Below are 15681 nucleotides of genomic sequence, written 5' to 3'. Positions count from 1 at the left end.
GATGAATGTTTTAGCGTATGAGGAAGTGCAGGGAGTATTGCATCGAGTTCATGTAGTCCATGGCGCATACGAAAGTTGTCCTAGTAGTGTGTTCCTACGTATTCATCAGATAGCAGATGTTAAAGTGCATTATCACATCTATAACGCAGACTAAACCCAAGAACATAAATCAAAATGCAATAATCGACAAAAGGCAAGGTTCTATAACTTCAGAGAATTCAGATCAACTGTAGCCTCCGCAAGAAAAGATCAAAAGTCAGTATATAATCCCTTAAAAAAACAGAGACAGTTAACTCCATCGCAGAAAACAAAGGAATGCAAGGTCGTATGATTTATCCAAAAATCCAAGGCATGAGCCCAATCTCCAAGGCAGAACTGGAATATACCGAGACACCAGAATGGTATATAATACGAAGAGTCCAAAACAAGCCAAGTTAATCAAATGTGCTCAATGGGACCTTCAGGGAGCAACACCTCTCCCTCTCTGCGGTCATGGGGCAAACAAGCCTTGAGCGGAGGACGGACGATGTCATTGAACAAGAAAGTTCCATAGACAAGAAGCGCGAATCCGACAACTTGGAGCCATTTGAAAGTCTCCCAGCCGAGTCCAAGTGAAACAATCCAGATGAAGAGCGTGCGGCAGGTGTCGATTGTGCTACGAGAGGTAGCGGATACAGTGCGGGTGACAGACAGACCGAAGAAGTTAAAGCCACTAGAACCAACGTTAGCAGGGAACAGGGAGTTAGGAAGTATAGAGACATACCCGATACTGAGCATGATAAACAAGCTGGATATGGCGACAGCACGGTTATCGAAAACCTGGTGCAATCCCTCCTTGATATCGAAGTAGCCATATCGGCCGGCATCGGTGCGTCCAACAATAAGATACATGATTACGATGCCGACGGAAGTAACCAAAAAACCGAACACGCCTTCCCACCCCACGACCTGGATCGGATCCATGGCGTAATTCTCCAGAATCCATTCCTCTAGCACAAACTGTGTGGCTGTGAAGATCTGCGCTGCAGCAATAAGCAGCACACCAATTATAGCCTGGACAGCCTCGGGGGTGCGAGCGACGTTATTCTGGTTGATATCGTGGCCCGGCTCACCGCTGAATAGAGCTCCAGAAAGACCCACAATAGCCACACCTAGAACGACAATGAAGAGGGCGCTCCACTGGTATAAGTGGAGCCGGCGGCGGAGGAAGAGGACACTGAACAGGCCTACGAAAAGGACAAGCGCACCCCGGGTCATCTGGTAGATACTGGCTGCCACAAAGAGGAGACCCACATTCATGAGGGTTGTGCCAGCGATATCGCAGCTCGACGGCGCTGCAAGAAGTAGGATCTTCCATCCACGGAGTGGGATACGGCCTTCATCTTTATGCAGGGGCTTAGGGTGTCTGCTGTCGCCATCCAGTTCATCAACCGTCTGATCATCTTCGTCGATGCCTTCGTCGTCGCCGTTGATCGGGTGATATCCGCCAGTTAGGAGGGGTGAGGGGTCACTGGATAGACGTGGTGCGATGTATTGGCGGTAGAGGAAGGTTAAGCCGATAACTAGCCAACAGCCCATTTCACCGATAAACATTACGGCGCTGTGTTTCAGGCTGGTGTCAGCATTTATGTTGCAAAGCTGCATAAACACGAGTTGAAACCTACGTTTGAATGACCGGCTGCTCGAATAGCTTCCGCTGACTGGGATCTGGAGAATCGCAGTTTCGCACACATTGCATATCCTATTCATAAGCTGATTAGCTCGTGTTTCCTTTGTAGTTCTGAATCGAGGACGGACCTGATACTTATTGAGAATGGTGTTGCATACTCCGGTCACGAGCATCATCGTGACCAGGAATGGAATGAGGGCATTATTTGCCATCTTGTCTAGTTTGATAAAAGTTCCAAGTGTCAAGCAAAGAGAACCCAAGTTCAAGGGCCAAGTGAGGAGACAAAGCGGAGGTGAGAGAGCTTATCAGCTGGAGATAAGGAACGGGTGTGTCACGGTACACAGGCACCTGAACAACCTCTTAATGTTCACGCGTACCTACATATATGTATACATTATAATATAACTACCATGAATTATATTGGTATATAAACTCCTTTCAATAAATTTTCAAAATCCAGTCAACCTGATCTCAGATTTTTTTTTCCTCCAAACGCCATCGCTGAGGCCAAGTCCAAAATAATTAGAAAACCCAAAAAGGTTGATCTCCAAAAGAAATTAACCAGGAACCCTGCGTAGTGTACAAACGCATCGCTCCTGAACCATATATACGCTGGAAACGAACCTGCCGAAATAAAATGTTTCATAATCTCAAGTCCATATTCATGGAATGATGTGTACATGGTCCTTCAATACAAACAAGGAATTTCACTTCGGCATACGAATGGGGATACCTTCCCTCTCGTAGCGCGCAACAGCATCCCAATCAACCTCAAGTTGACCCATAGGCCCTTTGCCCTTGACCTGGATCTCAGGCGGGATGCGAATTCTCGCTGCAGCCAATGCAATAGACTCGTCGTCCCAAGGCTCATAAAACTTCTCTAAGAAAGCAGCCTCCTCAGCCTCATCTGGAGGAGTCAGACTGGCAAAGGCAGCCCAATCATCATCCACCGGAGTGGCTTCACTAATGTCGAAATCCTCGAGCGAATCATAACCCAGGTGAGGCAGATCCTTGCTCGCGAGGTTTGAAAAGGTATCGTGAATTGTGTCAAGACAGGTGGGACACTCCGCCCACGGATCCTTCGTGTCGCTATCCTCCAGTTTGACGACATCCTTCTTTCCATCCTTACCGGCAGGCTTCGGTCCCTTGGTGGACGACAACTGCGGAGTGAGCAGCTGGGTTGATGCAGCAGGAGACGCGGTCTTAGCTCCCAATTGGCTATTGACCCTGGCCATAGGAGTGTTGTTGGCAATCAGAGAGGTGGCGACATTTTGTTTCGCGGGTGAAGCTGCTTCACTGATCTTGGTAGATGGCACTGGACCGAGTGTGTCCATCTGCGGGGCTTCGGGATCATCATTGGGATTCAATCCAAGACCCATCGAGATGCTTTCATGGTAATATTTCAAGTAATCCTCGACTATTTCTTCCTCCTCCGGTTGATGGCTTTCTTCGACGTGTTTGTCCAAGACGGCTTGTGTAGGGAATCCTTGGTAATGGTGTGGACACTCAGCCACACTGCATTTGAAGGCACCTGCCATGGCTGCAGCATTGGATGTGGCATCCGCCACCGCTTTATTGTATTTTGCTGCAGCGCCAGGAGCTGCAGTTGCTTGGATCGGGGATGATGCCACGCCATGAGACTGCTTCCGTTTTTTGGGAGGTGGCAGTTTGAGATTCTCTGGGGCAAGCCCGCCTGGGGCATACTGAGGGACCCCCCTGGGAGATGGAGCCGCGAAAGGTGCAGCTGGAACATTTACGACAGACTGGCTAGAGGCACGTCGGGCTCGTTGTAGAGCTTCTTCCTGTGCCTGCAAATGCTGCAGGTTGGCTGCGTTCAGTGCTGGCATGTTGCCTTGCATTGCTTGGGCGTTGGAGCCAGGAGGTTGGGATACGCTAGGGCGCTGACCTTGTTGTATGCGGGAAATCATCACCGCGAACAACTTTCGCATAAAAAGGATGGCGCCATTAAGATAATCTGGAGTGACTGTGAAATGTTCATTCACAACCCAATCCTGCGAGGGCTTGAACTGTCTCATCAATTGGATACGCTAAGTAAGATCAGATTAGTAAACAGACGCTTGGGTATTATCAAAGGAGAGCTTACCATGGCGAGGAGATTCTTCACATTCTTCTCCTGCCCTTGCATCTTTGCAAACCATTGTACAAGGGCATCCAAGCGACCGAGAACATCCAAGGCTTCACGTAGTTGTTTGGTCATGGCGGCTTTCTGCTCTGGCGAGACAGGCATGGGTTTCGCGGGTGGAGCGTTCTTGGCGATGTCATTATAGACTTCCATAACCTGTGGTGGCAGATTCCTATTCCACGCCTCCTCGGCGGCAGCTCTGCTGAGTACCTGACCGCGACTATGGGACTGTTGCCTCCGCATGTGTGCTTCAACCTGGGCTCGTTGCTGAGGAGTCATCTGTGCAAGCTGCTCCTGTGTGAAGGGGAGACCTGGCCGTTGAGGGGCCGTGCCCGGGGCCCCCGGGACAGCCACAGGCTGGCTCATCTGCGGTGTAGCTGTGGCCCGGCCTTCTGTGGTATCATCGGCACTAGTTCTCTTCTTTGAGGGCTGCTTCCCAGTGGCACCTTTAGCACCTTTGACCGCCGTGGTTCCGGTTTGGGTCTTTGCGTTCGCCGCTTGAGTGGTCGATTGCGGGGGCAGGGGATGCTGCGACTTGATCTGCGAGACAGGCTGTGCTGCAGGAGCCGGAGGTTGGGCCGCCGGTTGACTTAGCTGGCCAGGCTGCGCATTTCCTTCAAGTTGCATTGCTCGGTTCTGTGCAGCCTGCATCATCTGCTTCTGGCGGTTTTGGTACAGAAGTTTTTGAATTTGCTCGTCAGTCAAGTTTGAGGCCTGGGGTCCAAGCTTTTGACGAGCCATTTGGATGTCCTGGGCGGAAATTTGCCGCATTGCTTGCATATTGGCAGCAGTGGGTTGTTGACCAGGAGGGAAGCCTGGCGCGTTCATAAATGGGGCTTGGGTGCTCTGGAATGGAGTTGCCGCTGGACCCTGGCCATTTTGGTCTCTGACTTGATTTGTGGAGGCTGAAATCAGTTGACCAAGATGAAGTTTCTGTAGCATCATGAGGCGCGGGAGGTCGTTGGGGCTTGCGATTTGAGGGTTAGAATTTGCCCATTGCTTGAGTTGGCCCCACGATTTGACGTTGCTAGGAACTTGCATCGAGGTGCCATTCATGTTCAGAATAGACGGTGGGAAAGACACGCGGTCCATTTGTTTGCCCTGCTCAGGGGTCATTTCCACGCCGTTGTTCTGCTGCCGCAGCAATTGGAGCTTGAAGAGCTCACCCTGGCGTTTTTGGCGTTGCTGCACAGACATTTGCTGGCCTTGGGGTATTCCGCCCGAGTTCAAATCCTGTGGGGCACTCATAGAGCCTCTCATGATGGCGTTACCCATCTGGTTATTCATCATTGTTTGGGCCTGGCCTGGCTGGGGTTGTGGCTGCTGGCCGGGGTTGGCTCGAGCCATGTTGTTGAGAGCGGCACGACGTTGTTGCATGATAAAGGCCCGGGCCTGTTCAGGGGGCATGCGAGCAAGTTGTTCCTGAATGTGAGGCGGGATGTTGGAGGGGATTTGGGGCGGACCTTGCATGCCAGCCTGTCCTGCAACGCCAGCCGGATGCTGGCCCATATTCGCAAGTCGGGACGGTGGTCGGGCTTGAGCGGGCACTTGGACTGGAGACATTTGCCCCGGAGCCATGGGTTGATTCAGCATTGGCATAACGGGGCTCTGCCCGTTTAGTTGCGGTTGTGATTGAGGGGTCACTTGGCCACCATGAGCTGACATCGCCATCTGAGCCTTCTGGGCCGCCTGTGCACGCTGTTGTGCCTGGAACTGCATTCGATCCTGGGGGGTGTTGGACCCACCCTGCAGATGCTGCTGGGCAAGGAACTGAGCCTGGGCGTTTGGATTATTGGCGTTCATATTCGCCTGGCCATTCTGACCCATCTGCTGTGGGAACATATTATTGTTATTGTTCGGAAATGGAGCCTGGTTCATTTGGGAAGAGCTTGCAGGAACGACTAGCTGACCAGCCTCCTGTGAGCGCAAGCCATCTGCTTGCTGGCCTTGGATGTTTTCCACATTGCCAATGAAGTTCGGAGGTTCTATTGTCTGGCCAGGATTTCCAGGAAATGCAGAGTTGCGTTGAAGGTTTAGCATATTCTGAAGCATTTGGCGCTGGTGCTGAGAATTCATCATGGGATCGCCCATCATGTTGCCATTCGCATCAACCCCGGCATTTGGCGCGCGTCCCCCCATTTCCAGACGAGCGCGACGATGACGTCTGATCTGGTTGAGTGCCTGAGAGCGGAAAAAATAGGTCATTGGCTCAAGGTTTTGCCGTGCCAAATATTGCCGCTGCTCGGGTGTCATGTTCGACAAATTCAACTTGATTTTCTCCATATCTTCCGGGCTGGTTTTATTCAACATCTCATTTGCGAGTCGAGAGACGTGGTCAAGATCCTGGGCGGAAAGCGTACTGAGGTCATCGACCATGGGAATACCATTGCCAGGGCGCTGTTGAGGCCGTTGTTGCTGCTGTTGCTGTTGTTGCTGCTGCTGGAGCATCGCCTGTGACTGCTGTTGCTGTCGCTGCTGCATGGCTGCCTGGTTCTGCCCATTCATTCCCATTGCCATCTGTTGTTGGCCAGAGACCGGGGACGCCTGCATGCTCTGATTGATGTGCTGCGGAAAAGCGCCTGGGATCTGATTTTGTCCAGCGCCCGTCTGGGGCATCATTCCACTTTGGTAAGCGACCGCGGCCTGTCTCTCGCGGGTGTTTCGAATGTGACGAAGCTTTTCGGTGCATTCCTTCTCATATTCAATCATCTCGTTGGCTTTGGTGAATGCTTTTAATTCGAAACTCATGGCCGCCTGGGCCGCCTGGTGGAGATCGATGCGAGGTTGGATCAAACGGAGGGAGGTAATCCTAGTTCACGTAGAGGTTAGACCAGATAACAATAAAAGCGCAAAGCAAGTATCGCAAGAAAAAAACTAACATTTGATAAACATTCGTCGCCCGAGTCTTGATTAGAACCTCTGACTTCCAACCTCCATATGGTCCCTGGTTTTGCAACATTTGCGCAACCCAGGTCATCATGGATTGCACACTGTCGTTCTTTGGGACCTGCATGTTTGCATTCATCCTCATCGCGTTGTTCGGGGCTGGCCGGCCAGGCCCCGCGCCCGGGTTGGGGAACTCTCCGGGATTCATAGCAGACGCCCCATCAATGGGGGATTAATAGGAAATCCGCGAAGATGCTTATTGAACGTTAGCATTCGCTGAAGTACGCGCTATGAAGATGTCGGTTAGTGACGAAGCAAGGAAATCGAAGGTGATCAGCGGAAGAAAAAAAAAGGTAAGCAGGTGCTGGTGTGGAACCGTGATTCGAGTCGATCAGGGAGGGTGGGGATGGGAAATGAACGAAACGGAGGACAGGAGGGAGAGGGAACCAACACAACGAGGAAAGCAAGGCGTTCGGGCACCAGCGTCAGATGAATTCAATTCGCTGGCCAGCACCTGATTATGGTTTTGGAACGAATGAGAGCAATTGTAAGGTGAATGGGATCCGTGACAGGGATCATGCAGCTCTCAAGTCGCACCGGGCCTCAATTGCTCAGAAGATTCGGGGGGTAGAAAAGAAAGATACTTACAAAGAGAAAATGGAAATTGTTGGAGGGAAAAGGAGTGATCGAATATTATGTTTTTAGGTATTGATAAATGAATGAGAAGTGATAAAAGGAAATTAAATGAAGGGCTATGTTTTATTCATCCCCATTGAGGGTTTTTGATTGAAAGAAAGAATAATGGCATGGGCGCGTATCAATAGGTTGTGTATTCTAATTTGGTATTGTGATGTTATTGGGGGGGATCACAAGGTTAATTGAGAGGTACTTACAGTTTTGCGTGGGTTTCTACTATTTGGCGAGGTATCCCTGGGGTACTGTCTCGTTTTTTTACATGTACTACAAATACACTGCAAATCTTTTGACGATCCCTAAGGCCGTTAAGAAGCTCAAAACACGTCGTCATCATGGTGTGGATCTTAAATAATGCCCGATATTCTTAAATACGAGTACGTATATAAAAGTACAATATATATATATTTTTTTTACATATATACTATGTAGTACATAATATCCCATACTAAAATTGAATACAACTTTTTATTTACTCCTACCAAATATTTTCCCAAAAAGCAAAAATTAAAAAAAAAAAAAAAAGAAAAGAAAAGAAATTGGTTTCTGTTCCCATCAAAGATCGACAAGGCGTTCTGGCCCTGACCTGATCCGGAGGGACCAATTGGTCAGAAATGTCAGGAGGCTGTGACTGGTACCAGGTACCCCACTATACACTTGAGCACACGACCAAAGTAAAGTCCCCAGTACAAGTATTCCTCCAGTTAGTCAGAGCTTAAGTCAGCCACTCTCCTGGCCCCGAAACGTCAACCCCCCCGGGCCTGTTCTATATATACACTTCTTTCTACCTTTCAACTTTCAACAGTCGCTTCTTTCATTTGCGCCCTACATATCTCGCCATGAACAGCGGCTGAATCTTCCTTTCTTTTTTCTTTTCCCTTGGCTTTCGCTGTTTCTTCAGCATGTTCCCCGTATCTGTGTCGCCCATCTCGGTGGGCTCGAACGTCTTTTTCGCATTTGCCCTGTTCCTCATCTCCGCACTTGTGTTACTTCTTCTACGACGGTTTCTCACTCTTCGCGCCACCCCCGCGTATTTAAGTGTTCCTATATTCCTAGCTCTGGCTCTGCCCGCCAGTGTTGTGCTTCTTGTCCCCATCGATTTGGCGTCAAGTTCGCGAGATGGATCTGGCCCCAAAGCAATCTGGCTACCGGAACGAATGGTTCTGGTATGTTGGCGCATTGCCTACTGGCTAATATTCGTTCTCACCTGGTAAGTGTCCCACTCTTCAACTTGAGAGCTGTCACTCATTCTTGTCTCTACTACAGGGTTATCCTCCCATTACTCGGTGAATATGTCGACTCGGGCTACCGTGAGCCAAAAGGCCGGCTTATGTACTCTCTTCGATCGAACGCCAGATATCAATTAATTGTCCTGGGATGTGCTCTAGTGGGCTTGATCTACGTATCGATCTCGAACGGTTTCGAATTCAGATCCATTAAAGGTCTCATCATGGCATTGGCATATGTCTGGGGTCTCGTCCTTGCCATTTATCTCATGGGCCACGGTCTTGTTTCGATCCCGCGAAACCTGCTCCGCAACTCCAATGTGAGCGGTCGGTTACGCAGAATCCAGGCACATGCGCCCAAGGTGCACGATCGTCTGATGGACTCAGTCAATGAGCTAGCGAATCTCAATAGCCAGGTTTCTCAACTACAGCGCCGTAAGACAGGAACTGCGCGTGACTTCCAGGAATGGATTGAAGAACTTCAGGAAGGACACGGTCAACCTGACGTGCGGGCACCGATCCTCGAGCCCTCGGATACATCCGCCACGATCCCTTCTGTGATCACAGAACGCTATCTAGCCGACCTTACACGGCGGCTTCAGCGTGCTCGACACATGAAGGCCCGATTTGTGGATGAGTGGGATCGTCTGGTCCAGTTATCAGCCGATCTCCAAGCCATCATCGATTCTGCAGCTTCAAAGAAGCTCGAATTTGCACCGGCCCCACGTAGGTCATCTTGGATCCCTCGTGTGAGATTGCTCAACCCGTACATGCGGTATCAGCTATATTCCAACGTCATTCCCTCGGTCAGGCTAGCATTCGGCGCGTTCTTCGCATTGGCATCAGCTTGTATTGTTTGGTCAGAACTGATCAAGTCTTTGGCGCCCCATCTCTCCGCCGTGAGTTTGACCGTAGTCCCCAACTGGAAAAAGAACCCAGTTGGCTTCGGTGGTCAACTCACAGCTTCTGCCTGGCTATTGTACATGTGCTCGGCGGCTCTTGTTGGTGTCAGCGATGTCAAGGTGTGGGGAAACCGCGCACTTGTCCGTCGTAATACCTATGGCGAGAGTGCGTGTTGGTACGCTGGTCTCGTGGCCCGGCTGACGGTACCAATTGCCTACAACTTTTTGACCTTCTTGCCGAAAGAGTTTCGACGAAGTACCACTTTCTACGAGTTCCTTGGTAAACTTATCAACCTGACACCCCTCGGGAAAGGGTTTGACTTCATCTTCCCGATCCTCATCCTTCTTCCTATCTGCGCAACGCTGTTCAACCTGTACGGGCGTATCAAAAACATCTTCGGGTGTGGCCTTGCAGAGGATGATGATATACACGATGTTGAAAACAATCCTGCAGGATATGGCATGGGCGGCTGGCGTGAAGGCCGCGACCTCATTGAACGTGAATTGAACGGATTCGGTTCTCTAGCAGTCTCCTCCCGTGGTAGTCGTTCAACTTGGGCGTCGGATCGTGAAGATGAAGGTTCCCCCGGCTCGTCCCGACTACGAGTCCCGGTTGCGGAGGGCTCCCAACCCACCCAGAGGACAGTTATTGCTCCTACAATTGTAGAAGGCGAGGATGAGGAAGATGAGAACTTCTTCCAGTCCTTCGCGCATCGTGTCAAAAACACATTTGATACTACCAAAACTCCTCAATGGTTCCAGGGTGAGCCATTCCGACTTCCGCGCTGGATGTCGGGTGATGAAAATACCGCAGAAGAAGGTTCGGCGCTATTTGGAGATCGGGCAGTGCCTGGTCGTTTGCGCCTAGGCTGAACACTTACGTTGCAGTGTTCGCATGTCAGCCCTTCTCTTCAACTGCTGGACAGTGTAATATACGTCGTTTCGCTTGTACATAACTCAATTCCTTTGACTCAGTTTCTTGTATACACCAGTTCCAATTGATTATTTTCATAGAGCTCAAAAGCACCCCAAAAAATCAAACATAAATTAACAGTACTCACTCGTCGCCTTTATATCAGTGATCAAAAAGAAAAAAAAATTAAAAAAGAAATGCCCTCGTCCAGGTTCGAACTGGAGACCTTCGGATGTCAATCTTGTTACCAAGAATGTCATATAGACCTTGCGAACAAGGGAAGGGATATGAGACCGACGTCATAACCAACTAGACCACGAAGGCAACCACTGAGCCACTTGGGCTTGTGATGAGATAATGAAGAAATTTGATCTCTATAAACCAAATAGATGAGCTAGTCAGTCATGTGACCTTGAGGAGGGTTGGTCTCCGCTAGCTTCATTACAAAAGCTACAACAGTTTATGTATCGAGTAGATATAGTGTGTATTCCAAATTTATTAACTAGCAAATTACACATATATGTAAATTATTGAACGACTCCATATTCAGTAGACAAAGGTGGTATCAGAGTACATAGATTGTTTTGTACCAGGACGACTGCATTACATATTCTTTTATAAATTACCCGAAACTCCAATACATACCTATGCCCCTCAGTGCTGCTCTTCTTTGAAGGTTGTTTCCTTCCCTCTGAAGCACTACATAGATCCTCAACATTTGCTACATCCTCTGCATAATATGGCTCCGAGACTGGCCCCATCAAAGCTGCAATTTATTCATGATGTGATAAAAAGCCAGTCACTAACCACGTTTCAAGTGGCTGATGCAGCTGAATGTAGCGAAGAGCAATCAAGAATAGCCGTGCGGCTATTCGGAAATGTCCATGTCCCCAAAACCATGTCGGTCGAAGACGAACTATAACTCCACTGATGCTAGAAGATCTCCACGACCATCTGCTCGAAAAATCCGGTCTGTCTCTTGAAGAAATAGGTATATTTATATAAGACGAATTCCGGATGCTAGCGACAACCTTAAGTGTCAGGAGGGCTCTCAGTTTTATGGGGGTGGTCCGAAAAAACATCCGGCAGCAGGCGAAGGAGTAAAATGGAGACTTACGAGAAATCTGTCTCTATGATCGCTCAGAATTTTACTCATACCGCCTGGTCTACGTTGATGAGTCTAGTTGTGATTAACGTATCGGATTTAGACGAGCAGGCTGAGTAGGTACCACGCGGTGTTACCCCGGTGCAAGTGCCACAGTTCCACCGTGGTGAGCGGCATCAAATATTACCAGCGTATGCTCAAGATGGTATTGTCTTTTGTTTCTTGGGACTTGAAATCCAGGGTCGTGCGTTATGGCCATAGTCGGAGATAAGTTTAATGTGACTACTTACATATTTGGATAGGTATTTGTTGTGCATTATCAATGCCGTCGCTCATTCTCATACTCGTGTTTAACCATTGCTAACGCGTGCTGTGATGCCAGCCGGTCAGGGTGCTTTTTAGCGAGGGTTTTCTCCCGCACTGCAACCACATGCTCGAGCAGCTTGACTGCCTCGCTAACCTGGCCATCAGCTTGATATGCAATAGCGAGCCCATACTGTGATTCTAGTCGGTCAGGGTGCTTTTCAGCGAGGGTTTTCTCCCGCACTGCAACCACATGCTCAAGCAGCTTGACTGCCTCGCTAACCTGGCCATCAGCTTGATATGCAATAGCGAGCCCATGCTGTGATGCTAGCCGAGAGGGGTGCTCTTCAGCTAGGGTTTTCTCCCGCAATGCAACCACATGCTCGAGCAGCTTGACTGCCTCGCTAACCTGGCCATCAGCTTGATATGCAATAGCGAGCCCATGCTGCGATGCTAGTTGGTTAGGGTGCTCTTCGGCCAGGGCTGTGTCCTGTACTGCAACCACATGTTTAAGCAGCTTGACTGCCTTGCCAACCTGGCCATCAGCTTGATATGCACTAGCGAGCCCATGCTGTGATGCTAGCCGAGAGGGGTGCTCTTCAGCTAGGGTTTTCTCCCGCACTGCAACCACATACTCAAGCAGCTTGACTGCCTCGCTAACCTGGCCATTAGCTTGATATGCAATAGCGAGCCCATGCTGCGATGCTAGTTAGTTAGGGTGCTCTTCGGCCAGGGCTGTGTCCTGTACTGCAACCACATGTTCAAGCAGCTTGACTGCCTTGCCAACCTGGCCGTCAGCTTGATATACAATAGCGAGCTCATGCTGTGATGCTAGCCGATAGGGATTCTCTTTAGCCAGAGTTATCTCTAATACTGTAACCACATACTCAAGTAGCTTGACCGCCTCGCTAATCTGGCCATCAGCTCGGTATGCACGAGCGAGGCCATTCTGTGATACCAGCCGAGAGAGGTGCTCTTCAGCCAGGGTTCTCTCTTGTACTGCAACTACATGCTCAAGTAGCTTGACCGCCTCGCTAACCTGGCCGTCAGCTTGATACACAATAGCAAGCTCATACTGTGATGCTAGTCGGTCAGGGTGTTCCTCCGAGTACTGGCTTTTGTCCCACCTAAATTTTTCTTCATAACAATTCACAGCCTCCCTGATCCTGCCGTCTGCTTCCAGGCATCGGCCAACCCTGATATATAGCTCCGACCTCTCCTTTGTGTCCCGCCCTTCGCTTTCTTGGAGAGTTCTCAGGCTATGTGGTAGGAAGCTCTGCCACAATCTGCGATTGATATAATCATGAGATGGAAAGGTCCCCACTAAATGATGAACAGCTTCCTCTATTGTCTGTTTTGCGAATCCTTGTTCTCGAACCCATACCTGCGTCGCCAAGTGGACCAAGCTATGCATGTCATATGAAGCATCATCTCTTTCGGCGAGAAAGGCATAGCCACACAACGTGCCAATAGCGTGGACTAGTTCTTCGTCCGATCCAACGTCAGGCAGGAGCGAAAGTGGAATCGCCTTTGGCTCGATACAGGAGATAAATGACAATATGTTAGCTGCAGCTTCATCCGTTCTGTGAATTTGCTGAAAGGAAACCAGCCATGTGGTAGCCACGGCATTTTGTGATCCCCTGTAGCGTGTGCTGTCTTGGAATTGTCTGCCTAAGAGTCTGACCGCATCGCTCTTTTTGCCGCGTAGCAATGAGAGGTATTTTGAAATTGATATATCTGCCGTGTTCATGTAGGCAGCCGCTTGCGTGATCGCTAGAGGCAAGTAGTTGAGCTCCTCTAGCAGCTGCACTGTCTCCCCTCTGTCTTGACGCGTATCTCTTTTGATCAGCGAGTTTTCCAATAAACCTGTTGTCTCTTGCAAATTCATATTCTGGATTGTAATGACTTGGTTGCCCGCAAATGACACGGCTATCTCTCGAGAGCGAGTAGTCAGTAATGTCACACCCATCTCGCTCTCTGGGAAATATTGACTCATCCCTCCAGGCGAATCTGAGCTTCCAAAGAGCAAATCCATGTCGTCCGCATTGTCCACAATCAGAAGCCACGGTCCGGTTGATTGCAAACTCAGATGCCGTTGCACTGACTCCATGGCATCTTCATTATCCGAGATTTTACTGATTCCGAGCTTTGCCACAATCTGCGTGCAAGCCTGCTCAAAACTTGCCTTGCTCAGTGCTGGTATCCAAAAGATAGAGTGGGCGGGCATGGCTTGTCTCGCCCAGTACGAAACTTGCAGTGCGATTTGGGTCTTGCCGATACCGCCTAACCCGAAGACTGCGAGTCTTCCATTATCTTTCTGAGCCAGTACCTTCTGCTTGAGCTCGTCCAATTCCTTTCCACGTCCTACAAAGTTACCGTTTTGACGTAGTGGGACAAAGAAGAAAGGCTTGCCTGTGAAAGTCAGTCGAGTGTTAATAGACTCTATTCAGTAAATTGGGCTCTTTAGTAGACTAACTTGGACGAGGTTTGCCATGGCTCACTATCATATCTCTACCCGTACCAGACACTTGAGAATGACAGGTGATTTCACCAATCAATTGTTTAATCACTCGCTCATTCTCCGCTAGGTAGTTCCGTGTGTGCGCGGATATCTTACTAGCTTTCTCCCAATCTGACAATGTGATATCCTGAAGGCCTTGATCAACGTTAAACCGATAGTATTCGCCGTTACCACCGTAGCGATGATCGACGTCTGCTGCCACTTTCTTGGATGATGAGGCCATTCTTTTTAGCGCGGTAATAATAGATAAACGTTTGTTTTGGATAGTAACGACATCACCTAAGCCAGTCCCGATGCTTAGAATCCGCATTTTTCCGCGGTCAGGAAACTCTCGCTGAGCCTCCTGGATCAGAATATTGCATGGATTATTGTATCCAAAGCCGGCATCAATGAACTCGATCTCATCTCGGCCAACTTTTATGGACTTGAAGAAGGTCGTTGCTGCTGAAGTCGCTCTTGCAACCTGCCAAAGGGTAGAACTCTCGAAGGCAGCGGATCGATCATAAGTCTTGAAGAGTGTTGGTGGTGCATCGACATTGTCTTTCGTGATTGCCAAGACCACACTATGTCATATTTAACAAAGACCACCTAGCCATGCATACCTGATTTCAAACTTACGTTTTTGTGCATGTGTCGTCTCGGAAAACCATATTGGAATGTGGACATGTGGTGACAGTTGCGTGACCTTGGCGCCGGCGGGTTACGCATTCGACGTTTGTACAATACTCTCGGACTATTTGTTTCATGGCGTTTTCGAGAGCTTTCGCCGAGAACGCACCTGTAGGTGATGCGGGTAATATCGAAGTTCGTTTGGGGGTGAAGGCTTGCTCTGCAACCTGTCTATACGCTCGTATGCATTCATCGACTGTCATGCCTAGTTTTCCAAGCATGATTGCGATGATTCTTTGGGGGTCAATTAGCGATGGTGATTTAGATGCATCAAACGTTCAGCCATACCCTCCAGTGCTTGTGCCACCGATCAAATCAAACTGGTCGCACGGTCGCGGAACGTGGTCGAGGTCCTCGGCATCGCAGATTCTCTCCATGATTCTTTCCAATATAAGAAGACTTGATATGCCACGAATTCCACCCCCATCTCCGAATAGTTAGCGACCTAGCGCGGACGGTTTGGACCAAACAGACTTACCGAGCGAGAGGATCCTCAGGGGCTGGCAAGAATCCGCACTTGCAGTTGCCGGATCCATGGTCTTCGTTTAGGTCAGTGGAGTGTATAGCGATCAACAGCCCCTAACAACAGAGTTGTGGATTTGATCGAAGCAAAACAAATTGCTAACTCACTTTCAGCGCTAGTTGGAGCCA

The 15681-nt window shown here is 49.4% G+C and overlaps 3 protein-coding genes across 3 annotated transcripts; 1 reads left to right on the top strand and 2 right to left on the bottom strand.

Annotated features, from left to right (window-relative positions):
- Positions 1-438: 438 nt before the first annotated feature.
- Positions 439-6906, bottom strand: PGRI_041350 (uncharacterized protein; the record flags this gene model as incomplete). Its single annotated transcript, XM_040791848.1, has 7 exons — positions 439-712; positions 764-1612; positions 1665-1741; positions 1798-1886; positions 2391-3717; positions 3774-6621; positions 6692-6906. The coding sequence occupies 7 exons, from the start codon at positions 6904-6906 to the stop codon at positions 439-441; spliced, it is 5679 nt and encodes a 1892-aa protein (XP_040643758.1).
- Positions 6907-8293: 1387 nt separating this feature from the next.
- PGRI_041340 (LMBR1 domain-containing protein) lies at positions 8294-10392 on the top strand (the record flags this gene model as incomplete). The annotated part of the gene is made up of 2 exons (XM_040791847.1): positions 8294-8601; positions 8658-10392. 2 exons carry the CDS (start codon positions 8294-8296, stop codon positions 10390-10392), a joined length of 2043 nt encoding a protein of 680 aa, XP_040643757.1.
- Positions 10393-11856: 1464 nt separating this feature from the next.
- PGRI_041330 (Acyl transferase/acyl hydrolase/lysophospholipase) lies at positions 11857-15566 on the bottom strand (the record flags this gene model as incomplete). Its single annotated transcript, XM_040791846.1, has 6 exons — positions 11857-12537; positions 12589-14252; positions 14362-14924; positions 14980-15264; positions 15319-15457; positions 15509-15566. 6 exons carry the CDS (start codon positions 15564-15566, stop codon positions 11857-11859), a joined length of 3390 nt encoding a protein of 1129 aa, XP_040643756.1.
- Positions 15567-15681: the final 115 nt, after the last annotated feature.

Source organism: Penicillium griseofulvum, assembly GCF_001561935.1.
Source record: "Penicillium griseofulvum strain PG3 chromosome Unknown contig_89, whole genome shotgun sequence".
Taxonomy (NCBI): domain Eukaryota; kingdom Fungi; phylum Ascomycota; class Eurotiomycetes; order Eurotiales; family Aspergillaceae; genus Penicillium; species Penicillium griseofulvum.
The sequence above is the reverse complement of the archived record's forward strand: the minus strand, read 5'-3'. Positions and strand labels throughout refer to the sequence as shown.